At 36.4% G+C, this 26,588-nt stretch overlaps 1 protein-coding gene across 9 annotated transcripts in view; it reads right to left on the bottom strand.

Annotated features, from left to right (window-relative positions):
* Nucleotides 1–26,588, bottom strand: part of ANAPC1 (anaphase promoting complex subunit 1) — a 102,582-nt gene that overhangs the window by 48,401 nt on the left and 27,593 nt on the right. For 8 of the 9 annotated variants that reach the window (XM_087426105.1, XM_087426104.1, XM_087426110.1 and 5 more), the window contains 11 exons: nt 24,892–25,079; nt 20,374–20,448; nt 17,628–17,896; nt 16,222–16,313; nt 15,296–15,444; nt 10,649–10,727; nt 10,216–10,252; nt 10,048–10,118; nt 7,430–7,608; nt 4,725–4,951; nt 2,372–2,490 (listed from right to left, as the gene is read on the bottom strand). In XM_087426105.1, the coding sequence (XP_087282231.1) occupies nt 2,372–2,490; nt 4,725–4,951; nt 7,430–7,608; nt 10,048–10,118; nt 10,216–10,252; nt 10,649–10,727; nt 15,296–15,444; nt 16,222–16,313; nt 17,628–17,896; nt 20,374–20,448; nt 24,892–25,079 (1,485 nt within the window). The remainder of the gene's footprint in view (nt 1–2,371; nt 2,491–4,724; nt 4,952–7,429; nt 7,609–10,047; nt 10,119–10,215; nt 10,253–10,648; nt 10,728–15,295; nt 15,445–16,221; nt 16,314–17,627; nt 17,897–20,373; nt 20,449–24,891; nt 25,080–26,588) is intronic. The other variant, XM_004435789.3, reaches the window with a different exon arrangement.

Raw genomic sequence — 26,588 nt, 5'->3', positions numbered from 1 at the left:
TATTCATGGAGTTTTCATAGCCAATTTTTTCCGGAAGTGGGTGGCCAGGTCCTTCTTCCTCGTCTTAGTCTAGAAGTTCCTTTGAAACCTGAGCACCATGGTGACCCTGCTGGTATTTGAAATACCAGTGGCACAGGTTTTAGCATCACGGCAACATACAGACACTACAGTATGACAACCGACAGACCAGTGGTATGGTTTCCTACCTGAGAGACGAACCTGGGCCACCACAGTGACAGCACCAACTTAACTACTAGACCACCAGGGCTGGCTGTAGATATCTAATTTTATGCTATTATTAAAAACGTCAAATTGCATTCAGAGATAGCTATATAAAAACCATCATTTTATAGACTTGAGTTACCCAGTAAACTATAAAAGAGTATTTACTAAATTTAATTTTATGGTCAATTTATTTAAGAGCAATGTAAATTAAATGTTCATGACACTATGCTCTCTTTGAATTCCTTTCCTTGAGTCTTTTGGCTTTGATCTATACTGTGTACAGGCAAATACTGAATTCTTTTTTTTTAATTCTTTTTATATTTTTAACATTCTGTATTAACTCAAGTCATGGATGAATATTTAAAATAAATATTCTAAACACTGAATAAAATTATACAGTTCACTAGAGGTTTGAAAATATGGTTTTAAAGGAGTTCTGAAAGTATGGAAAATAAATTTTATATAGATGCACAGTATCTCATTTGTGGTGTGTATACACATACACACAGACACGAGCACCAAGTAAAATATATTTGTCTTTACCATTTGCTTTTTGTACCTAAGAGCTAACTCAAATGCTGATGCATGACAGCACCACACCAGGCGAGAAGTTCATCAGTTATACTTTTACTTTCTCAAAAAAAAGGCAGAGATTAATAATGAAAAAACAAGTACACTTTCCAAAACAACAGCTCATCATATGATGCATAAGAGATTTACACACAAGAGAAAATGAAAGGTAAAGGCTAAAGTAAATTTTCTTCAATAAGAATAACAACATATAAAAGTACAACAGGCCATATCAGTGCAAGTTAAGGAAGTACTTTAAGCAAGTATTTTTTCCTAGATTAGTTTATTATTAAAACAAAATAATTTTTTCATTGGGAGGGGCTCCCAGAATGTCTAAAAGAATAAAATTTTGGATTAATGTCATGTCATTTTTAATACCCACTCAAGCATCACTGCCCAGATTTAATACATTTTAACATTTGTCAATTTTGCATGAGATTCTTTTTAACCCAAACTTTTTATATGAAAACATTCAAACAGGTGAAAGACTAATAAAATGAAGACCTGTATGCCATGCCCTCCATCAAGAGTCAATAATTGTTCAGATTTTGCCACAGCTGCTTTATCTCTGAGAGAGAGAACAATTAAAATGCTGAAGGTAAGTCTGCTTGCTGTGCCTCTCAATGAGATTAGGGCTCCAGAGCAGGTGAGATATTGGTGGTGGTGGGTGGAGGGGGAACTGTGTTCCTCACTCAGCTGATCTCACTTTCCATACGCTGCTAAAAGCACAAGCTCTTTACCAATCTGAGCAGGACCCTGGATTTCTATATTTATGTAGCTCAAAATACTGTGGAATTATATTTGCATGTATTACACACTATATATTACTGCATGTGGTAATATACCAAACTGTTAACACTAGTGAACTCCAACAAGTGGGACTTGCCATAAGTGACTGTTTTTCTCCTTTTGCTTAGTATATTTTCTTGTTTTTGTACAAAATCATATATTCATAATGAGACATAATAAGACATTTTAAGACTAAATATTTTTCATATTACACTTTAAGATGATTTAAAAGTTCAATAATCTCACTGTTATCACTAATATCTTTCTAAACTTTCCCAAGTGCCTTTTTATACCTTGAAATGGTCTCATTAAAAGCAAAAACTGGGGGCTGGCCCAGTGGCATAGCGGGTTAAGTTTGCACACTCCACTTTGGCCTCCCAGGGTTCATGGGTTGGGGGCCTGGGCACACACGGACGCACCACTTGTCAAGCCATGTTGTGGCGGCGTCCCATATAAAGTGGAGGAAGAGGGACACGGATGTTAGCCCAGGGCCAGTCTTCCTCAGCAAAAAGAGGAGGATTGGTGACAGATGTTAGCTCAGGGCTAATCTTCCTCACAAAAAGAAAAAAAGCAAAAACTGGTATTGCGGTACATTCTACTTCCCTCAATGTTTAGTTTGATTTTCTATTTGAGCTTTGCTAACCACTACAGTAGATATTAACGATATTTAAAATTACTGGGGATAGAAAGAGCATTTCTCTGGTTTTAACTAAAATAATTCAAAAGAACTCCACTAAACATATACTTAATCATTTTCCTTTCTTGTTGAGCCCAGAATTTAACATACCAGTCAAATTCAATTTAGGAATAGGCAATGGTTCCGTTGGAACAGGATGGTATGAAAACAAGGTAAACATTCCTCGTCCTACCGGAAGGGCCATAGTTCGCTGACACAACTGGAGCAATCTATAATTAAAATTAAAACCAACATGTGAACAATTTTTAAGCAAAATATAATTAGAATGTAATCTGTAGGCAAGTATTTCAAAAGAAAGCATGCTAAGAAGTCACATCAAAGCAAATACATATAAACATGTGGATGAATCATCTAAACACAGTTATTCTCATTTTAATACTCTTGTTCCCATTAGAAACTCTAAGGGGCAGACACATGTCCTTTCTTTTGTTTCATATTTGCTCTGATGAAAACCAGCTGGTCTGTAAACCAAGCCAACTCTCCCTAGGTATCCAAAAAGAGAAACCTAAAATTCTACTCTAACTGACGCTAACCCTCTCAAAGGAAAATTCTACTTTTTGGAACATTGTGTTACTTTCAGCCTAGCTGCCCTCAGTACAGCTGGGATGCTCCTCCCATCCTTTCTCACAATATAGCCTCAGGAGTGCCACCACCATGGCCTGTACACAAGGAGGGAAAGGGAGTCCCTATATTGGAGGTCAATGGATTTCATAGTGTCTCCAGGGAAAACACAGAATTAGTTTCACTTACATTAAGGCTAGGATTTACAGGACTAATAGTACTATGTATCAGTTATGTTCAAAGTTAAAATGACTTCTATGGGCTATACTTTGAAACACATTACTCTTTAACTTGTTTCTGTTAAAATAAATTACATTCCATATAGCCACTTAAAACAAAACACAATCAAACAGAAATTGTGGAAGTAGGAGCATTTATAACCAGGAAATATTTAACACAAGTTATATCCAAAGACACAGAAATGTCCCTTCAGAGGCTAACATTTTCTCTGCAGACAAAGCTCTTCATAAGCATGCTCTCTCTATAGCTGCTTTTCTAGTTCTTTGGGGAGGAAAATTTTGCTGTCCTAAGATTCTCTGGGAACACTGACCCATGTTAATTTAGAATTAGGCAAATTCAAGGCCAGGAGGCTACATCCCATACAATTTTTAGCAGAACCTTACACATAATCCATAAAATTATAATAATGAAAATAATAATATTGTATCCCTTCCGTTTAAGATGCCACTGATTAGAAGATGCATCATTATTTCATGAGGTACTAAGAAAAAAAAACACTGCCAATTAGACTATAACATCTCTTGATTGAAAAACATATTCTGACTTCAGAGATATTAAAAAGTAAAAAAAATTAGCATCATAGAGTCAATGAACTCTGTTAATAATAAGGGCTGACTGCATTATTATTATTAATAATAATCATCTTTACTCTGTACTGGCCAGTGTTCTAAGCACTACATAGAAATAACTCACTTGATACACAGAGCAACCCTGTGTGATATGAATGCTACAATCACGCCCATTCTTACAGCTACAATCACGCCCATTCTTACAGTTGAGGCAACTGAGGCAGCAAGAGGTTAAGTAACTTATCCAGTCACCCAAAAGATAGTGGCCAAGCGTAGCTCCAGAGCCCAGGCTCGTAACTACTATGCTCTCACTCCAATTCCCCCTCACTCATCTCCTCATTTATAGGTGACTAATACCTGGGTACATATGGAGAGGAAACAGTGATAGGGAGATTATGACTAACTCAGATCTTCAGCAGCCTGTGGCTAACTCTGGATAGTCCTTCCCCTTGAAGCAGTACCACTATAAGTAAAGTAAAGAGAACTAGAAAATAGTGGCAGAAAAATAACAGGTGAGAGAGATAAGGCAGATAGAAGGACAGGAGAGAATTTTAAAATAAAAGTTGAACTGTCTGAAAGCAACAGTTCTGGAATGTCACAGGCATGTGATGTTGGTTTCTACTGAGTCTTGGAATTGATCAAGGGATATACTATGCGTTAGAGGATGGCAGGAGAGAAGGCTTATAGAGTATTACTTATGCAAAAAAAAAAAAAAAAACTGGTGTTTAAGTTTAAACTACACTAAAAAAAGACAAAAAAACACCTCAAAATATTTTCCTGATCAAGATATAGAAGAATGAGGTCAGTGTTTTGCTTTATTTGTAAATTCTTAAGGTAACTACGAGTAAAATGGCTTTAGATTCACCTTTTCTAAACAGCACACAACTGTATTTCAAGAGAAGGGTGTGAAATACAACACTTAGGTCATCAAATGCCAAAATATTTTGAAAACGTACGGTTTATTGAGGTTGATAAAAACTTAACAAATGGTACTTTTAACTTTAAGGTCTCTTCTTAGGGATTTTAGCATTAAAAGAAACTCAGACAAGAGATACTGACGTGTTTTCCTTTACCTGTTTTCTTTTTCTTCAATGAACTCGTGGTCACTGAGTTCTGGGTACTGTACTACATTGACACGGACAGGATGCGCACTTTGAAGAAGCCTTCGCACGTCCTGCACCCTTAAATCTTCACTCCATATTAATGACATAACCTCCTGATTCATGTCATTCATGCCATCATCTTCCTCCTCAGTTTCTGTTCCTGAAGGAACATCTGATGAGAGCACCTGAGTAACAGACTTGGTTGTAATAATAATTTAAAAACCAGTCAACATGCACTTATTGAACATGAGGATGACGTACTGTGACTATATCAGTACAGAGAAAATATGCATCCCAAAGCAGGGCTGACTTGGGTTCCCAATGTATACTGGGACTCTAACCTAGAAGTCTTGTTTAAAAGTACAATTATATTGCCCACTTGGAAAAATTCTTTATTGAGTCAAAGGAAAAGGCTTAAATTCAGGACAACAGTCAGGAGGCTGATTCCATTGGGAGAAACATTCTAAAGAAATCACAAAATCTAACCATATCCTAAACATCTGAAAAGGAAACGAATTACTATAAGTGGAATATGAATCCCACTCACTATTACTGAAGAACCCACACTAATTTCATATTATCTTTGATTAATATGAGCAGAAGAAAACAACCTGGAAGGATATTCACCAAGGGCTGGAGAAAGCTGGACAACACTTCCTTACTTTAAATAGAATGGATCATGGTTAGTTTTCACTTTTTTTGTAAGTATGTTCCAAATAAAAATTTCTTGAAAGGGACTGAGTGCAGCAAGACAAGTGAGGACGATTACTTCCTTGATTATCATTCTGTCCTCATAAGCTCAGCATGTGCGTTAATATGAGCCTCTCAGTCCAAGTAACTCAATCAGACTTCAACACAGATGTGAAAAGCATGAAATCTTCTCATTTTCTCTCAAAAAGAGTTTTATACTCCTTTAACCAAAGATTAAGCCCTGGTTAGAACACTAAAGTTTTACAACATTGAATGCAGAAGTAACAACACTAGCCTGAGAAAAATAATGGCAGATATGACTAAGATAATCACTTACTTGGTTCAAAAAAATAATGGTTCCTATAGAATATCTAGTTTTAAAAGAAACTATATTCTAATAAGTGAGTTAGCTATAAAATATAGACCTAAATAGCTGAAAAACTGAATTTAGATGAGATTAGCCATAAAGTGTAGCCTCAAATAACTGAACAAATTGAATTCAGACAGAATTACTTAAAATGACATTTAAATACAGATGAATGATTATCAGTACCATTTGGTTTTAGTGTTAATGATGTTCAACTGCTCTCACTCATAGTAACAAAAGAGGTCTAAATGATAAAAACTTATCTTGGTCAAGGAAAGGATAACCACATCATTGGCAAAAAAAATGTGGTTTTCTGTTTAAAACAGGACAAACACTAATTCAATTAAGAGTTGTTATTTAAGTGCAGATTAAAAGAGGTATGTGCTAGGACCACCCTGCCGGAGATCGGATCCCCATGGAAACTGCTTCTGTCACGGATCCATCAGGCAACTCTGATCTTAGGAAAAAATTTTGACAGAGGCTCTGAAGAAGCATTAATAGCCTAAGACCTAAATATTAGAAACAGTCACAATGTATTGATTACTATATGTTGGTTCACAGGCTAATAAGAGATAGCCAAATTTGCACTGTTTTCTCAGGGACATAAACAAAGTACGAGAGGCACCAGGAGTAGAATAACCATCCCTGAATCCTCCCTGATCCTCAGGGCAATGCAGTGCTACCATTTATTTTTTTTAAGTTAACTAGAGTTTTAGGAGAGGTTTTAAAAGTTCCATTTTTAAGTTTTAAAAGAGGCTAATTTTAAGAGACAGATAATTGTAGAGTAACGACGTATTTCACTTTCTATTTGTAGGCTTCTTAGAACCCATTCTTAAAAAAAAAAGAAGATTTGAAGACTGATGGACATTATTTCAGGAGGGACAACTTAAGACGTCTTCTAAACAACTTTAGTGCCCCCCATCCCTTCCCCAAAAAATCCTTTTCCTGGGGCTTCAGTTCTATGTAATTACATAGATATATTCACACCTATTTAAAAAGTTAAATTCAAAAAATGCAACACATCAGGCTGGCCCCGTGGCTTAGCAGTAAAGTACTCGAGCTCCGCTACTGGCTGCCCGGGTTCGGATCCCGGGCGCGCACTGACGCACTGCTTCTCCGGCCATGCTGGCCAGTCTTCCTCAGCAAAAAGAGGAGGATTAGCATGGCTGTTAGCTCAGGGCTGATCTTTCTCAAAAAAAAAAAAAAAAAAAAGCAACATATCAAAAAAGCGAGAAAGAGAAAACAGCTATATATTAACTATTCAAGTTCAGGATATATGTGCTCTCCCTTTTTCTATACGATAATTACCAAGTAGTTAATCACCAATACGGTACAAGTAGGGAATCAGTCATGGCAGTTGCTCTACTGACTCAGCACTTGTTCTGACTTGAGGCAAAGAAAGGTCCAGGCAAGACACAGCATTCACAAAATCTCCTGTTCCCATGTTCAATTCACAATTAATAAGATTTGCCCAATTATAAACCCCATCTGGCATATAATATAAAAGACAATCTGATATACACACTTACAAAAAGACTCAAAGGAAAATGAAAAACATTTCCACTTTGATTTTATTGAAGCTAAAACCAAACTTTGAACTTTCTATGTTGATACTCACAGATTTCCCTTTAGGTAAGTTTCCTTCACAGGCCTGCTTGGAAAGATCTTGACGTCCAATCAAGACACAGACAGCTTCTGGCCAGTCTGAAGCAGGCTGCTCGCGACAGTGATAAATTGCATCTCTGATGGGAAGAGCAATTCCAAAGGGAAGTGTTTCCAAATCTCTTAAAGTGAAACCTTATGGTGACAGGAAGGGAGGAAATTTTTTCATTTAGACCTGCCACTGTCCTAATTATCCTCTGACTGAAGTTAGCAAACGTCTATCCTGACAAGTAAGAAAGAACTTATTTTATTCATCTTACTACCAGACTAGCATCTTGACATAAGGCATTAGTATAAAAGGTCTCCTTAAAAGAACTCCTAAAAACCTTAATAAGAAGACACACAAGCCAATCAGAAAAACACAAAGGATAAAAAGACATCTTCCAAAGAGGAAATACAAATGGTCAATAAACATATAAAAAGATGCTCTATCCAAGGGGCCGGCCTGGTGGCGCAAGTGGGTAAGTGCACGCGCTCCGCTGCGGTGGCCCAGGGTTTGCCGCTTCGGATCCTGGGCACGCACCGATGCACCGCTTGTCAAGCCGTGCTGTGGCGGCGTCCCATATAAAGTGGAGGAAGATGGGCATGGATATTAGCCCAGGGCCAGTCTTCCTCAACAAAAAGAGGAGGATTGGCAGATGTTAGCTCAGGGCCGCTCTTCCTCACAAAAAAAAAATAAAATAAAATAAAAATAAAATAAATAAAAGATGCTCTATCCAAAACTGCAAATTAAAACCACAAGGAAATATAATTTCACACTCACTTGACAGACAAATATTAAAGTCAATCAATACCAAGTGTTAGCAACTCCGTAGAGCAACAGTAATTCTCAACCACAGCTGGTGGTGGTATACACTGGTACAACCATTTTGGAAAACATTTGGTGCGTATGGATAGGTCCACCTCTATGGTCCATCAACAGCCATACAGAAACTTGTGCACATGTGCACCAGGACATAACAAATGAATAACAAAATATTCATTAGCAATGTTGTTTCATTATGGCAAAAAATGGGAAGGAAGGAAACAGCCCAAGTTCTACCATCAACAGAATGGATAAATAAGTTTTGATATATTCAAACAATGGATTATATAACAGAGAAAATGAATGACCTGCTGCTACTAAGTCAACATGGATAAATTTATAAAAAGTAACATTGAGTGAAGAAAATAAAACATTTATATCTATATCCATTTACATAGAAGTTCAAAAAGACACAATACTAAGCAATATATAAAGATGATAAAACTACAAAAAAAACCGAGGGAAAGTAACACAAACTTGAGGTAGGGTAGTGGTTGCCTGTAGCAATGGGGTGTGTGGGAAGAGGATACCATGCAGGAGTAGATACACAACGGCCTTCTACTACACTAGCAATGTTCTATTTCTAATGATGGGTGACCAGTACATCAATATGCACTTTATAATTATTCTCTAAACATATACATTCTTTTGTATGTATACCATATTTCATATCTAAAATTTTTCAAATCCTCAGATTAAAAATTATTTTTTCTGTATGATTCATTCAATTTTACAATATTATACATTATTCATTAATATAAAAAGCTGATTGGATAGAACTCATCCAACATTTTTCTGTGTAGGTATCCTATCTGTAATACTGTAAGACAATTATTGTAATTTTCAAGGGGGCATACAAAAAATAGTGAAGATCTAAGTCATTTAGAACATTCTTTAAATAAGAATTCAGAAACATAAAGCATTACTTTCTAACATACTATTCTATAACATCTTTGGTTTTTAATATCTTCATATCAGTAATTTTGAATTTTCCTTTTTTTAGTTCTTTATTTTCAAAAGAAATTCTTTAGTATTTTACTCAGTTTAAAACCCAGGAGCCCTTCCACCACGTGAGGACACAGCCAGAAGTCGCAAGTCTGCAATCTGCAAGAGGGTTCTCACCAGAACCCAACCACACTGTACCCTAATCTTGGACTTTCAGCCTCCAGAAATGTGAGAAATAAATTTCTGTTGTTTATAAAAAATAAAAATAAAAAATAAACCTGGGAGCACGGGCTTTGGGAACAGAGAACTCTTTTCCTTCCCTTTCCCTCTTCCTGGCTGAATCTTCACCTTGGTGCCTAAAATCCGTGGCCTATATCCTTCAAAAGCATGCCTTGAAATGTCTATACAATTACTTTTAGGTTTTGCCAGAAATACACACTTCTGGTATCTGAGTATTATAATTGCTTCAAGTTTGAATGTGAAGTGATTAGAGTTCTCCACTCTGAGGCTAGTCCACACAACCACAGCCTTGACTGGTCTAAGGTGAATGGCAAATAAAGACTTCTTACCCACCGAGAGATAAAAAAGCTGGTCTATTATTACATGAAGGCAGTGAGATTGTCAGGTAAATGAAGTGTGTCTTGATAGGCCATAATCTCGATCCTGTGAGACCCTTTCACAGAACGAGAGACCCTCTTCCTACGCCTCCCAGTGCTAGCTAGCTCTGAGGAAGCAGGGCCTAGTTAGGAAAGAGGTGTCCAGGGAAAGCAGGGGGTTTCTCACTGGCATTTCAAAAGCACATAAAAAGTAACAGACTACCTTACCTACATTAGTCATCCAGACAACTAATCTTTCAGCTAGACTAGAAACTGATGTAGAATGTCTGAAACTAAACCTGTAAGAGAACAAAACAGGAAGATATTAAACAGAACAGTAAAACACAACAGTATTTTATATTCTTAATATAAAAGAACAACCTGAATAAAAGTCACCTGTTTTCCTCTGGTTCTGCCTGACACTTCTGGGGGGCTAAAAGACAACAAAATGAAACTTTATTTTGATAGTTATCCTGGTAAAGAAAACATATAACACATAGACTTTGGAAATAAAAATTCACTAACACACAACTCCTCAAAAATAATAAAATAAGCAGTACCCTGGTAGGCTGGAAAGCCTAATTTCCCTGAGGCTAAAATACTCTTTTTAGGCATACCGAAAATAGAAACTTTGTTAGATTTTTAAGTAATCCTGGTCTCTGAAAATCAGTTGTGCAAGACTAGGACAATGCAAGACGCTGCCTCTAAAATGAGGCAAGATATGGCCTCTAAAGCGAACACTTATAAAATTTTTAATTTTTTTATTTCATCTCTGATACTGACACTTATAAAAATTTGTTTTGGGAAGCCTAACATTACACTGACTTACCTATAGTTATTCTAGATAAATACTGTGAAGATTCATCAGAAATAGAGCTCTCATCACCAAGTATGTAGAGTGCAATACTCTGCATAAGGAGAAAATTAACATATTTTTTAAATGATTGAGTTATAATTACATATAGGAAAATTCATCCATTTCAGGTGCACAGCTCTGAATTTTGACAAATGTTATACAATCATATAACCACTACCACAATCGTGATACAGAATATTTCCATCACAACAAAAGTTCCTTTGTACCCTTTGTGGTCAATCTGCTCCCCCTACATCCAGCATGTAAACAACTCGTCTGTCTTCTTTCCCTGTAGTTTTGTCTATTCTACAATGTCATGTAAATCGAATCATAGAATACATAGTCTTCTGTGTCCTACTTCTCTAACTTAGCATACTTTTGAGACTCATCACATTACTCTATGTATCAGTAGTTGTTTCCTTTCACTGCTGAGTAGTCCATTACACAGAGACACTAAACTTTGTTTACCTACTCACAAACTGATGGACGTTTGGGATGTTCTCAGTTTGCGGCAATTCTGAGTAAAGTTGCTATAAACATTCACATACAGGTCTTTGTGTGTGCATATGTTTTCATTTCTCTTTAGCAAATACCAAGGAGTAGGATTGCTTTGTCTTATGGTAACTATATGTTTAACTTTATAAGAACTTCTTTATCAAAGTGCTATGCCATTTTGCAATCCTACCAGCAATGCATGAGAGTTTCAGTTTCAGAGAGTTGCTCCATATCCTCATCAAAACCTTTTTGGTTTTTTAGCCATCCTAACAGGTGTCTAGTAGTAGCTCATTGTGGCTTTAAATAGTTTTTAAAATATAATGTTCATTTACAAACACAAAAAAAATTTACAAACCAATTTATATGACTAAGGGTCATCTGCTACAGTAAGGTAATTATTTAAAAGAGAGGGTCTCATTACTAAATGTGTATTTTAAAAGTGTTAACTGCCTCAAACCCATTTTGGAAATAGGTGGGATTAACTAGCAGACTAAAACATCTTTATTTACTAAATATCCCTATGTCCTCACCCTAAACCCAAAGAGCTATAGTGGTATTTGCTTGAGGAAGAAAGAAAAAACATAGATAAGACAAAGAAAAAAATACATTAAACTCTACAGAGAGTTTAAAATACTTAGTGTATAACACAAATGCAAAAGTCTACTTTTCATCTCAAGTTTTTTAACTGTAAATTACATTACTCAAAAACACCACAGTAATAAACAGAGACAATCAGGTCTATCTTTCCACTAAATGAGAAAAAGTACATAAAGTTCCTTGAAGACAACAGGCCACCAATAAATGTTCGATTACTTCCTTACTTTCCTTTCCCTCATTTCAACAGACAGTAAAAAGATAGTATCTCTTACACAAGTGACTCAGTAGTGAAGAGTCACCAATAAACTAGAAAGGTCTGATACAGGTTGCTGCAAATGTCTCATTAGCTAAACATCACCTCAAAAACAATTAAAATCCAATAAAACTCAATGACAAAACAAAAATCTATCAAAAAGGGCTTCTGTTTCCAGCAATTTGGCAAAGTAAGTATTATTGACCAACCCTCCTGCAAAGAATTAAACAAGCTACATAAAATATTTTTTTAAATATTTTTGTAAATACATTTGTGAGCTGTCAAGTTACAAAGAAATACTGAGAGGACAAAAACTAAATGAAAGAGAAAGCCCAGAGGTCAACTGAGCACTGAAGCCAGTTTCATTGAGAGAACACTTGCAAAGGGACAACCTACAGAATGGGAAAAAAATATTTGTAAATCATATATCTGATAAGGGATTAATAGCTAGAGGATACAAAAAACTCCTACAACTCAACAATAAAAAACAGACAACGCAATTCAAAAATGGGCGACAAACTTGAATAGACATTTCATCATATAAATAGCCAATAAATACATGAAAACATGCTCAACATCACTAATCGGTAGGGGAATGCAGATCAAAACCACAATGAGATACCACACTTCACACCTACTAGGATGGCTGTAATTTTTTTTTTTTTTTAAAGGAAATTAGGACTTGGGAACAGCCTGGTGGCATAGCGGTTAAGTCTGTGCGCTCCGCTTCAGCAGGGTTCCCAGGTTTGAATCCCAGGTGCGGACTGACGCACTGCTCATCAAGCTATGCTGTGAAGGCATCCCATATACACAAAATAGAGGAAGATGGGCATGGATGTTAGCTCAGAGCCAGTCTTCCTCAGCAAAAAGAGGAAGATTGGCAACAGATGTTAGCTCAGGGACACTCTTTCTCACCAAAAAAAAAAAACAAAAAAAAGTAAACTAGCAAGTGTTAGCAAGGATGTAGAGAAACTGGAACCCTTGTCCAGTGCTGATAAGAATGTAAAATGGTGCAGCTGCTGTGGAAAACAGTTTAGCAGTTCTCCAAAAAGTTAAACACAGAACTACAATATGACTCAGCAACTCCATTCCCAGGTATACATGCAAAAGAACTGAAAGCAATGACTTGAAAAGATAGTTGTATACCCATGTTCATAGCAGCATTATTCACAATAGCCAAAAGGTAGAAACAATTACAATGTCCATCAACACATGAAAAGATAAACAAAATGTGGTAAATACATACAATGGAATATTATTCAGCCTTAAAAAGGAATGAAATTTAGACGGATGCTACAGCACGGATGCACCTTGAAAACATTACACTAAGCAAAATAAATCAAACACAGAAGGACAAATATTGTATGATTCCATTAACATGAGGTATCTAGAATAGGCAAATTCAAAGAGACAGAAAGAAAAATAGAGGCTATCAGGGGCTGTGGGGGAGGGGAAACAGGGAATTATTGTTTAATAGGTACAAAGTTTATGTTAGGGACGATGAAAAACTTCTGGGCATAGATAGTAATGAGGGTTACATAACATTGTGAATGTATTCAATACCATTGAACTGTATACTTAAAAATAGTTAAGATGATAAATATTATGTATAGTTTATTACCATTTTTTTAAAAAAGCAGAATCACCATTCTATGTGTCTGTTTCAAAGACACAGAAGACTCTGAGCCTTTCTCAACACAAAGTAAGGCAGAATTTGAAAAGACAAAGACAGGTAGGGTGCAAGGACATTTATAGTCCATGGACATTTGGGAGAGGAGACAAAAGCATATGGTTCTCCTAGAAGCTGGGAAGAGCCCATCTCTGGAAAGGTCCACAAAGAACCTGTAAGCAGGCTGCTCCAGGGTAGGGGGACCCAGGGACAGAAGTGTGAAGGAACTCACCTTTACTGACATCCTTTGGCTCTATTTGAAGGTTTAACCTTGAACATGTATTAACTATTCAAAATGAACTAATTTTTAAAAATAAAGATGCATTTCTTCGGGGAAAAAAAACCAAGTAGGATTTTTTCGTAGTTACACATAAGTTGATTACAAAATTTAAATGAAAAGGCAAAGGAATTAAAATAGCTAAGACAATTGTGAAAAAGAAGAGTACACTAACCAATTTTGAGACTTACTATAAAGCTACAGTAATCAGGACAGCGTGGGCAGCAATGTAGATCAACGGGCCAGAATAGGAAGTCCAGAAACAGACCCCCATAAGAACGTAGTCAACTGATTGTGGATAAAAGTGCAAAAGCAACAGAGAAAGAACAGTCTTTTCAAAAAATGGCATTAAAAGAACTGGCCATCCAAATGGAATAAGAAGCTCAACGTAAGCCTTACATCTTACAAAATATTAACAAAATGGATCATAGATCTAAAGGTAAAACATAAAACTGTACAACTTCTAGGAGGAAACACAGGAGAAAATCTTTGTGACCTGAAATTAAACAATGAATTCTTAGATATGACACCAAAAGCACTATCCATAAAAGAAAACACTGGATAAACTGGCTTTATCAAAATTAAACTTTTGCTCTTAAGAGAATGATAAGACATAACAATCTACAAACCAGGAGAAAATATTTGCAATCCACGTATCTGACAAAACCTCATATCTAGAAGTCACAAAACATCATTAGCCATTAAGGAAATGCAAATTAAAACCACAATGAGGTAACATATATCAGAATGGCAAAAATTAAAAATCATGACAATACAAAACACTGACAAGGATGTAGGGAAACTGGAACTCTCATAGACTGATGGTGAGAATGCAGAATTTTTGGCCACTGAAAAATAGCTGAAGTTTCTTAAAAAACTCAATATATACTTACTATATGATCACCAATCCCACCTCTGGATATCTACCCCAGAGAAACGAAAACTTACGTCCACACAAAAACCTGGACATGAATGTTTATAGAAGCTGTATTCATAAACACTAAAAACTGGAACCAACTCAAATATCCTCAACGGGTGAATGGACGACCAATGTGATACATCCATACAGTGGACTAGCACTCAGCAATTAAATGCAACAAACTGCTGATACAGGCAACAACTTGGACGAATCTCAAAAGCATGAGGCAATTTTTGGGGGGTGATGGAACTGCTCTGTATTCTAATTATGGTGATGACTATATGAATGTATATATTTGCTGAAATTCACAGAAGTGTACACAAAATGAAAAAAGTTATTTTTTTGTATAATAATTTTTAAAATTAAATTTAAAAAGGAAAAACAAATTAGGCAACACTCTGAATACATACCAAGACTACGAGTCTGCTTCTTTCACAGATTCCAGGGAGGTAAGGATAGGGTGGCATTCCTTCGCCCTTCAGACAAGAACTCACCCACTGATAAATACTTGGTGGCTCAGAAGTAAAAAATGATGGATGATGCATAAATCCTGTTTGACCTTTAGAATTAGATAAATGTTTATAAAGATATAAGAATACAAAACCACTTTATTCCAAAGGAAAAACGATCAACAGTACCTGTCATTTAGAAACAATCAGAATAACACTTTTCCATATTCTCCAAAATGCTTCATGTTTTCTGCCATAGTAAATAACTGACTATATTATAAGATGTAGAATTTAAATCACTATTTTATCCCATTCTGGATGGAAATTTAGCAAATTCTTGTACTCAAGGCATATAAAGAATCTAACTAAAATTTTTTGTCCTAACCCTAAATGTGAGAAAACAGAAGAGACACCCAGGATTCCACTCTAACAGCTGGGCCCCAATCTTGAGTCCCTTTAGCTCGAGGTCTAGGACAGTACAGTGGTGACAGAAATATTCTGTGTCTGTACTGTCCAATATGGAAACCACTAGCCCCATGTGGCTACTGAGCACTTGAAATGTGGCTGGTCTAACTGAGGAACTGAATTTTTAATATCAATTAATTTAAACAACATATGGCTGGTGGCTACTAATTGGACAGCACAGGTCTAGGGCAAAGCATCCTTGGCACTTAGCAATGGCTAAAATTTTTCCCACACACTGAAGAAGTTATGGCTTACTACAAGTCAGAGATCAAGCACCACAAACTAAAATCTGCCTGGTGGAAAGACACTGTCTTTGACTTAGAGGCTAACGGTAAGAAATACACCCTTTGCTATTCACCGAGAAAGATACAAGCAAACGTCACTACACTGTTCAGAAAATCTTCAATGACACAAACACTTACCTTGATCAACTGTGCACACTTGTCCAGTAGTTCTAACAAGCCTTGGGTAATCTCTATAATAATGATCTACATAAGGCTCCAATTTTAAATCCCTAAAAGAATATGAGCATATAAAAAATAACAAGGAAGGTATTACAGCATTTTCTCTCCACAGAGGGAGAAGGATTCATCAGGTGAACTTTTCAATTTAAAAAATTTACTTATGAGAAAGAAGATAATCAAATCTAGAGTCTCTTCTTCTATTTCTGGACTTTAAATTGCCCAATATGACAAATGCAACCCAAACTCCTTTTGCTCGATAAATTTTGTGGAGGTAAAACTAGAGTAAAGATACTAGTGGTCTAGTTTCTCCTCTGTTATTTATTAGCTGTGTCATCTTCAGGAAGTCATCTCTATGAACCTCAGTATTTTCTTCTAGAAAATGGGGAAATATCAGTTAACTCAGAAGTTTTAAAGATTAAATAAAATAATATATTTAAAAAATACCTTATAAAACGTAAAACATTATACAAATGTTACTTATTTCACAGAGCCATGATTAGGGTTTGGAAATCATTTCATTACAAAAGAATTTTCAAGATAGTAATGATTTGTCATAAGAGAATTTGACAATCAATTAAAACTGCCATCTCTCAGAAAAAAATTTCAGTATCTCAAGGAAAATCACAGAAATTAGAAAATGTGCTATAATCTTAACTCAGAGGTTGACATTTCAATTCAAATTCAACTTTCTTTCTCACCAAGGGTCACAAAGGCTCAAACACCACCTAAATACGACCTTTAGAATTCACTGCCAAACACAAGGTGCTACAAAGGCTGTTAAAACATATTATTAGAACAATCTTATTGTGGATCCACTACAAGAGCCTGGAAGACAGGGACGATGACAGACTGTGACAACAAAAGCACAGCAAAAAGAGCTCAAAACTAGCAAATAACATTCATGTTCTTAGAAACAAACTTGGGTAAGTTTGCTCATCACTAAAATAGGGATCGTAATACCTACCATTTGACAATTTATATATGTAAACTACAATTCTGTTAACTGTAAGCACTATTTGAATGTTGGTATTATTACAAAACAGCAGGTGTTATTATAGAACTTCCACCACACTGTAGCCAGTCAGCTTGTCAAAATGAAAAGCTGAGCAGGTCATCTCCACTGTCTAAAACACTTTTGTGACTTCCCACTAATCCTAGGGCAAAGACTAGAAACCCCAGCATGGCCCACGAGGCCCTCCATAGCCAGAATCTTCAAACAATTCTGTGGTTTATAGAGAATATTCTGATGTTCTGAGAAGGTAGATTTCAAAAATTTATTTACAAGGCTCCTATATGATAGTCACGGCTACCAGTGAGTCATCTAAGGACCTCTTGGCAGCTTCTAACCTATAAACAATATTTACCTTGCCAACTGAACGAGAAGGTCAACAAGTGAACGAATTCCTTCTCCCATTAGAGTATTCAACTTAAGCTCCTCATAGACAAGGTGAAGAACAAAAAAAATTGCAGGTATATGCGTAAAGAGAAGTGTAGAAGAATCCAGAATGAGATTCTGTGAAAAATCCTCATCCTTCATTTGTGAAACTTCCAAAGGACTCAAACATAAAGATCTATTCAAAAGATGAGACTCAACATTCTGGTGGTAGTCTGAATTCAGTAAATATTCCCAGTCCTGAGAAGAATAAAAAAGACATTAATTTTTTTAAATAATGCCTCTTTGTAATGTCATTATTAAAAAAGAAAATCAAATTCACTTAGAACAATTCAAGTTCCATTTTCACATTAAATTGATCTAAGAATATGGAAAACATCACAATGCTGAAAAATTAGGACCAACATCAAAATAGCTAAGCAATTTCCAGATGCCAGCGATAAACATCAAGACAACCCACTTTAAAACCTATTTGAAAAAATTTAGTCACGCCGTGTTAGGGAAGAGACTTTGGGAGAAGAATCCTACTACTTACATAGAGATTGAGAAAGAAAATTTAAGATTATCTTAGGTGATGTCTTATGAAGCCAAAAGCAAAGAACGAAAGGTGGGAAGTGTAGATAGGCAGGTTTAGGGACCACTACACTGATGTGTGTTCTGGTAAAAGGAGGGCTACTTGTATCTAGTTAGTATATTTATTTTTCTATGTTTATAAAATGCTGATGCCAGTAATAACTTAATAATCAACTGAATTTTATATTCAGACTGATTGTACTACATTTTCCAAGTATTGAGTCTGTTTTGGTTTCTACTTGTGATTTATTGTATTATATGAGAGAATGTGGTCTATGGTATTTTCAGACCTCAGAATTTACTGCAGTTTTTGTGAGGCTTAAGACAGTGTGTTATTCTAACTTAAAAATTCTTGGACTAGATACAGAAAGAACACCCACAAAAGTAAAAATTGATAAGTTGAACAACTAAAATTTTAAAAATTTTGCTCATCGAAAGACACTATTAAGACACATACATATGACAAAAAACTCATATCCAGAATATATAAAGAACTTCTACAGCTCAGTAAACAATTTTTTTTCTTTTTTTGTGTGAGGAAGATTAGCCCTCAGCTAACACCTGTTGCCAATCCTCCTCTTTTTGCTGAGGAAGACTGGCCCTGGGCTAACATCCATGCCCACCTTCCTCTACTTTATATGTGGGACACCTGCCACAGCACGGCTTGATAAGTGGTGCGGAGGTCTGCGCCTGGGATCTGAACCTGCAAACCCCGGGACCACCGAAGCGGAGCACATGAACTTAACCACCACGCCATCAGGCCAGCCCCACTATCGCTCAGTAAACATTTTTAAAAATCCCATTTAAAAATAGGCAATAGGGCCAGCCCAGCGGCCTAATGGTTAAGTTCGGCATGTTCCGCTTCAGCAGCCGAGGTTCAGTTGCCAGGCATGGACCTACAGCACTCATCAGTGGCCATGCTGTGGTGGTAACCTACATACAAAATAGAGGAAGATTGGCACACATGTTAGCTCAGGGCGAATCTTCCTCAGCTAAAAAAAAAGAAAAGAAAAAAGAAGAAGGCAAAAAAGATTTGAACAGAAACTTCATAAAAAGATACATAAGTAGCTAATAAGCACATGAAAAAGTGCTTAACATCATTAGTTATCAGAAAAAGTCAAATTAAAACTACTAAAAGAAACTACTTCACACATGCTCAAATGGTTAAAATGAAAAAGACAACAGCAAATGTTGGCCACGATGAAGAACAAGAGGAACTCTCATATATTACTGGTCACAGTGTAACGTGGTACAACCAGTTTGGGAACCAGCAATGACCCAACAATTTCACTGCTAGGTATTTATCCAAGAGAAATGAAAATATACATCCACAAAGACTTGTTACTGAATGTTGATGGCAGCTTTATTCATAACACTCAAATAACAGAAACAGCCTAGATATCCATCTGCAGAAGAATGAATAAACAAACTATGGTATATTCATATTACTCAGCAATAAAAAGGCACAAACTACTGATATCTGCAACAATGGGGATGAATCTCAAAAATAGTATGCTAAATGAAAGAACCTTATACTGAAGATTACATACTATATTCTTTCATTTATATCAAGTTCTAGAACAGGCAAAATTAACATATAGTGACAGAATTCAATACAGTGGTTGCTTCAAGAAGAGAGGAAAGGATGATTAAAAACGGCTCAAGAGAACTTTTATGAAATGACGGAAATGTTTCGTGTTTTTTGAAAGGAGTGTGGGTTACATGAGTGTGCATTTGCCAAAACTGATTAAAATGTGAACTTAATATCTGAGCATTTCATTTATGTAAATTACACCTCAATTAAAAAAACTTTTTGAACCATTTAAGAATATACCTATGGAATCTGATACACTTGAGAACCTAAATTAGAGGATCAATTGGCAATTTTATAAACCTAAATTTAAATCATGCAGCATTACGTATGTTTAGTAATTTTTAGATGATCACTAAAGACAAAAGTGAATAAATAACGACAGAAAACATAACAAATCCTATCCTTCAAAATAACTGTGATTCAGTATTAAAATACATAAAGCAAAAGGTGTTAGAAATATACACAAATCAACAGGAATATCACAGAAGTGGGAGATTAGTATAAGTATCCACAAATTAATTTATATTAGGCAAGAAATAATAATGCTTACATCATCAGATCCTGTCTCAGAAGGCCTTGCTTTTTTGGGTGCAATGACTGGTGAAAGTGATCCTTCAAAGTCAAACTGGAAGATAATCCCAAAAGACAAAATCATATAAATTTATCACTGTCAACTAATCAAGTTAAAGGATTCAGAAATCAGTTCTACCAATTATAGAAACTGAGGAAAGTCATCAAAACTCATTTTTTCATCTGGAAAAACATGCCACAAACGCCTTTCTTCTAGGGTCATTGTGAAGTTTAAATGAAATCATGTAAAGCATCTAGTACAGTGCCTGGGCTCACAAGTGTTACAATGGTAGTTTTCTTTCCTCCCCTGCTTCTGCAATAACACAGATCATCAATCCTTCAGTAACACAGGACCTGTAACCAGATGCAAAATATGCCAAGTCTCAAAAATATCAACCCAATGTTAGTCAAATGTCAGAACTAAGCAGACGTTATTTAGTCTGTCTACAGTGGACAGTCTAACAATTCTAGGGCACAGACAGGTAGCTACTCTCCAAAATCTTTGTTCTCCTCTTTCTCCTCAACCCACAGCCAGGCTACACATCCCTGCCTCCTTTAGAGTTAGGTGTGGCCCTGTGACAGTGTGACTACGAATCAAAGTGGATGCCACCACTTCTGGGCCCAGTTCATAAAAACTTCCCAAGCATGCTCCTCCAGGCTCTTTTCCCTTGCACCTGACTGGATGCAGTCAACTCGAAGGCAATCTCTGAAGCCTCGTGTTAAAGATGGCAGATGCTCCATAGCCTGGGCCCCTAATAAGTGCATGGCCTGTTTACCTGCTAAGTACTGTTATATGAGCAAGACATACATTTTTATTGTGTGTGAGCCCTTACATCTTTTGAGGACTTCCTGTTATAATAGTTAGCCTATCCTACCATACAGTGACAATAAAAGCAGTTTTCTGAAAGTTCCTTCTTATTCAGTTCCCTCTGGCATAACCTTTGCCACCTCTGCTACTTTACATGGGCATTGAACTACCAACTAATCAACCGTAACTCTATAAATGGCAATGGCTATTTTCCTATGCTTTAAAAACTTACATATTTATCAATTAATCTCCTTCATCTGAAAGTTGATTTCTATATAAAAACTAAACATGGATAGTAATAAAGTAATTTTTAAAACTGAATGTTTAAATATAAAGCTGTATAAAGCTGTTTGAAAACTGAATAGAGTAATTTTTGCAACTGATCAAGAGAAAAGGTTTTCTTGTGAAACATTCACATAAAACACAGCCAACTCACACACAATATTATCAAAATACAACAATGAGTAAAAGAACAAAAAAGTAAAATCAAAGCAGCTGATGAAATGATAGCTATCTTACCTAAAACTTCAATCAAAATACAGTACACTCACACAGACAAAGTCTAAGTCCCAGAGTCAGAAAGCATGTCCCCGCTGTGGGCACCAGACTCGTGAGACCTGGAGCTGTGGAAAGTACAGCAGAAACTGTCTGACACAGACACCTCTTTGTGGCATACAGGGATCTGCTTTATTTTCATTATTTTAATATTTCGCAGGTTCGCCAACCCTGTTATATGCTCCTGTGGATTCCTGACTTTCATCTGTAAGTCAGATTGAGTTTGACTCAATCTGAGTTTGACTGAGACGGCCAATTCCATGAGAAGAACAATCTGTCCTGTCTAATGCATATGTGAAAAGCCTGGCACCATGCCTGGCCCACAGCAGGGGCTCAATATCTATTTAATGAAGATATGAGCATCTTGGACTCAAAAAGTTAACCCCATATGCGACCGTAGATAGAACGTAAGAACCAGAAGCAAACATCATCTGGTCCAGTGCTCTCATTTCACACACCAATAAATTAAGGAAGGCCCAAAGAAATGCCAAAAATCACATAACTAGTCACCGGCAGAAATTTTTTACTTCCTACCCTCCATCCTATTATTTAAATGAAAACAAAAAAGAAGATAAATCTGGACAAAGCAAAATGAATACCATCTGCCACTGAGGACCATTTCATCCTGAGCTTTGATGGTAAGGACAAAAGATAGCAATGATTTAACTATGCAGTGCTCTAAATAAATGTCAAAGCAACTCGGCCTCAGAACTGATTTCCTTGTTTCTTCCTTCAGGACTATCATGCAATAAGTCAGAGAGGCATGCCCTTCTTTACAAAAGAAAAAATGGTAGGTGCTCAGTCCTCCCCATTATATGGAAACATGAAGGGGCACGGGTTCTCTCCTAGAGGATGGAGCATAATGATCTGTATTTGTCAACAAGTTCCACAGCACAGTAACACACAAAATCTACAAAAAGCTCAAGTGGACTTATTCATGTTGTAGAAATCCTCAGTTTCTATAAGGCTCAATTTTTTCATATTTAATAAAGAACAGAAAAATCTGGAATGAGGTTAGCTTCTGTGCAATTGTTTGGAATAAGAAAATTGTCCCTACTTTCCCAGTAAGATTTTTCTCAAGGAAACTGCAGAGGGCAATTCTTTCATATGTTACAACAGACACAAACTCTTAAAATCATCTCTCATTCAGATGGAAAAGGGCATTCATTCAACAAATGTTCACTGGGCATCCATCTACACCAGGAACTATTCTAAGTCCTAGAGACTGAGTAGTGAACAAAACTACACAAAAATCCCTGCCTCTGCAGAAGTGACATTCCAATGAGAGGAGGAGAGACACACAGACAAATAAGTAAAATACACAGTATATTATATGTACTTAGTGCTAAGAGGAAAATAAAACAGGTAAAGGGGATAAAAAGTATAGGGGGGTACAATTATACATAGAATAGATAGGGCAGGCTGCACCAAGGTGACATCTGAATGAGACCTAAGCTTGTCTTGTCTGGGGAAAGGCATTCTCTCCAGAAGTCACAGCGTGCAAAGACCCTGAGGCAGAAACACGCTTGCTATGTGCAGGGAACAGAATGGAAGCCAGTGTGGTGGGGACAACGTGAGCAAGGCAGGGATGAGTAAGAGCTAAGACCAGCGAGGTCAGAGAGGGCTGGGTCACATGGTGTCTTACAGGCCTGTGGCTTTTACTCTAAGATGGGAAGGCACTGGAGGGTTCTGAGCAGAGGAGTAACATGACCTGGCTTTATCAGTCAGGATTACTTTGGCTGCTGGACAGAGAAGCGACTGAAACATAGGTAAGGAGATGAAATGTGAGCCAAAAAACTAGAAATGACCAATGAGATTTTGACAAAACCATTCCCATTTAACTATACAGAAATAAGAGAAAATTTCTAAGCTGGCAAAGGTGCACCACACCACAAATAATCATAGTGGTGAAACGGGCATTCTTAAATGATGCTAGTGAGAATGTCAATTGGACAACTCTTTTTGAACATTATTTGACCTAGTAATCCCTCTTTTAAGGTTCTATTCTTGGGAAATGACTAGAGGTATAAAGATGTGTGTCAAAGAATTTTTCCAAATTACTCATAAGAAAAAAAACTGATTCAACAACGTTCAGTTATTAGCTATTGGTTAACTACAATAAAACCACAGGGTAGCCTATTATAAGGATGATAAAATGAGGGGTTTTTTTTTAAAGATTTTTTAATGATATGGGAAATTTTCACTGATACCGTGTTTATCTAAAAGGCAATACTCAAAATGTTCAGAGTGGTTATCTCTTAGTAGTAGTATTTTTTTCTTCTTAATTCCTCCATTTTCCAAATTTGCCTCAGCTTCAGTAAGCATGTATACTTTCATAATGGAAAAAAAATGATTTTTTTAAACGGATTTGCTAGTACAAGACTAAAAGGTATAGACAGGTATAGCTGAGTTACCAGAACAAAGGTAAATGTGTTCTAGAGTGATTTCTTCACAGTAACCCAGGCAAGGTTGTCCTGGGAGCGATCTCCAGAGCCAAAAGGAAATCAGCAATACTGAAGACACTTCCCTGCTGATTTTGTAAATAACCTGTTAAGGGTCTATAAGAAAGTTTCGGGGGGTGGGGGGAGGATACCTTTATATCATTAACAGAGTAGATACTTAGGCTAAGGCACTTTAAATCCCCCTGAAATCAAACCTCCCTCATCACAGACCAAGTAATCTGCGTGTGAAAACAGAGTCTGGGCTTCAGAAAAGAATGTTAAGCCCTGAGTCAGAAGACACAGTCCAGGCCCAGTTTTGACCAAATCTCCAGTCTGTGATCTCTTTGTGATTCAGTTTCTTCATTAATAAAACCAAGAGTATTACTACTAATCCTAGGCATGACTTGCAGTCATTTTACAAAAATGAACTGAAAAATAATAATCAAACATGCTCTACCATGTTATAAAAACTCAATAATTACTAGTAAAATGTTATTATTAAATATTAAATGACATTTGACTTCTAACACATAGATACAATGAGCCTTAGTATTATTCTATTTTGTTGAATAAGGTATACCTATTAGTAAATTGATCTGTTAACATACAATGCATGTTGTATTACAAAATTATGCAAACATCACACTGATAGCGACAGAATAACTCGGGAAGAAAAACAATTATAAGTACTTACATTTCGGGTCCATGCTAAGCGGTCTGTGTTATAACCCATCATGTTCATGAGACAAGTCACAAATAAATTCCACTCTGAGTGATAACTGGGTCCTCCCGGAGCACTGTGGACACTGTACCACTTGACAAGCATCTGAACAGCTATTTCTTTTGGCAGGATAAACTTAATTGCTTGCAAACATGTTTGTACTATTAAAAACAAAGATTAATTTTAGTATGCTTCCCACACATGTATGTCTTTCCTCTTTTAATAAAAAAGTTTTTTAAATACTACTATGCAAAGGCCAATTACTATGAAAAGAGAACTGCCCGTGGGATGCAAACATTACCTAGCCAATCACTTGAAACTTAACCCAACTACTGAATTTAACAGGGCTTGCAAGAGGTCTCAGGACAGCTTGTCCATCATTCATTTTGAATCAGAAACAAGGTAACCAAATAGTCCAGTTCACCTGAGACAGAACTGATTTACATCCACTGCCCCCACAATTATTAATAGCTCATTTCACTCTCAAAAATGTCCTAGTTTGGACAACAAATTAAGTCATTCTATCAAAAAGACAAAATTTCTACATGAATAAATTCATATGAAATACTGCTTAAATACTTGAGTAAATATATAACATTCAATACAGTCACACATCACGCAGCAACAGGATACGTTCTGAGAAATGCACCGGTAGGTGATTTTGTCATTGTGTGAACATCACAGAGCGTATTTACACAAACCCAGATGGTATAGCCTACTACACACCTAGGCTATATGGTACCAATCTTAGGGGACCACCATTGTATATGTGGTCTATCGTTTACCAAAATGCTATGTGGTACATGACTGTATATGCAATCTCAAATAGCAATGCTTAACTAGCATTAAAAGATGTTCTAAATGAGTGAACAGTCCCGTTAACCAAAGTTTTATAGCTTTTAATTATATCTGACAGCATTCAGTTTCTAAAATGCTTTATACGCTCTGTCTTACACAAACCAGCCAATACCACGTAATTCATATGTTTCTTAATGACTCGGTGTCATTAGTATGAATTTACAGCGCTACACTGTCATACAGTGACCCCCTCAGGGTGGCAAGGGCTACTGCTGTGAAGAGGCCTGGGTCTGCTTTTAGTAGTAAATGGCCCAAAACTGCAATGTTTTTGTATTCTTCTATCTTTTCTTTAGAAGATTCTTTTCTTCTCTTCCCACTGTCACTGTCACCAGGCCCATCCTCAACAGCATACCTTTTTTCATCAATTTGCTATGTGTGTGCACACACAGCAAAGGTTGGAATCAAATGGAATCAATGTTAGAAAACTACATAATCAAGTTTGTCATGGTTGAATCCAAAATAAGTGTAAACTAGATACTGCCTGAGTGGCTGAGGAACACTTTATAAGTACAGAAACTTACATGCATAAACTATGTGACTTCTATTTGGCTGTGCGAGAGTAAGATTTTATTTTGCTTTTATTTATTTTATTTAATCTGTTATTTGTTTTTATATATTTTGTTTAGGCTTTATTCTCATAGATACACGGCCTTGCAATTACTGGCTAAATACCTTTTAGAGAAGCAGGGTATCTCTATACCAACTCAGAATATCATGTACCACACCAGCGAAGGATATTTCCTAAAACCAAAGTTATTCTAACCTACTTACCAAACTCCAGAAATCACACAATCTACCAATGCTTTGCTTTA

This window comes from Ceratotherium simum, chromosome 40, assembly GCF_057802395.1.
Source record: "Ceratotherium simum simum isolate JZ-2026a chromosome 40, ASM5780239v1, whole genome shotgun sequence".
NCBI lineage: Eukaryota > Metazoa > Chordata > Mammalia > Perissodactyla > Rhinocerotidae > Ceratotherium > Ceratotherium simum.
This window is presented reverse-complemented; position numbering and strand designations above follow the sequence as displayed.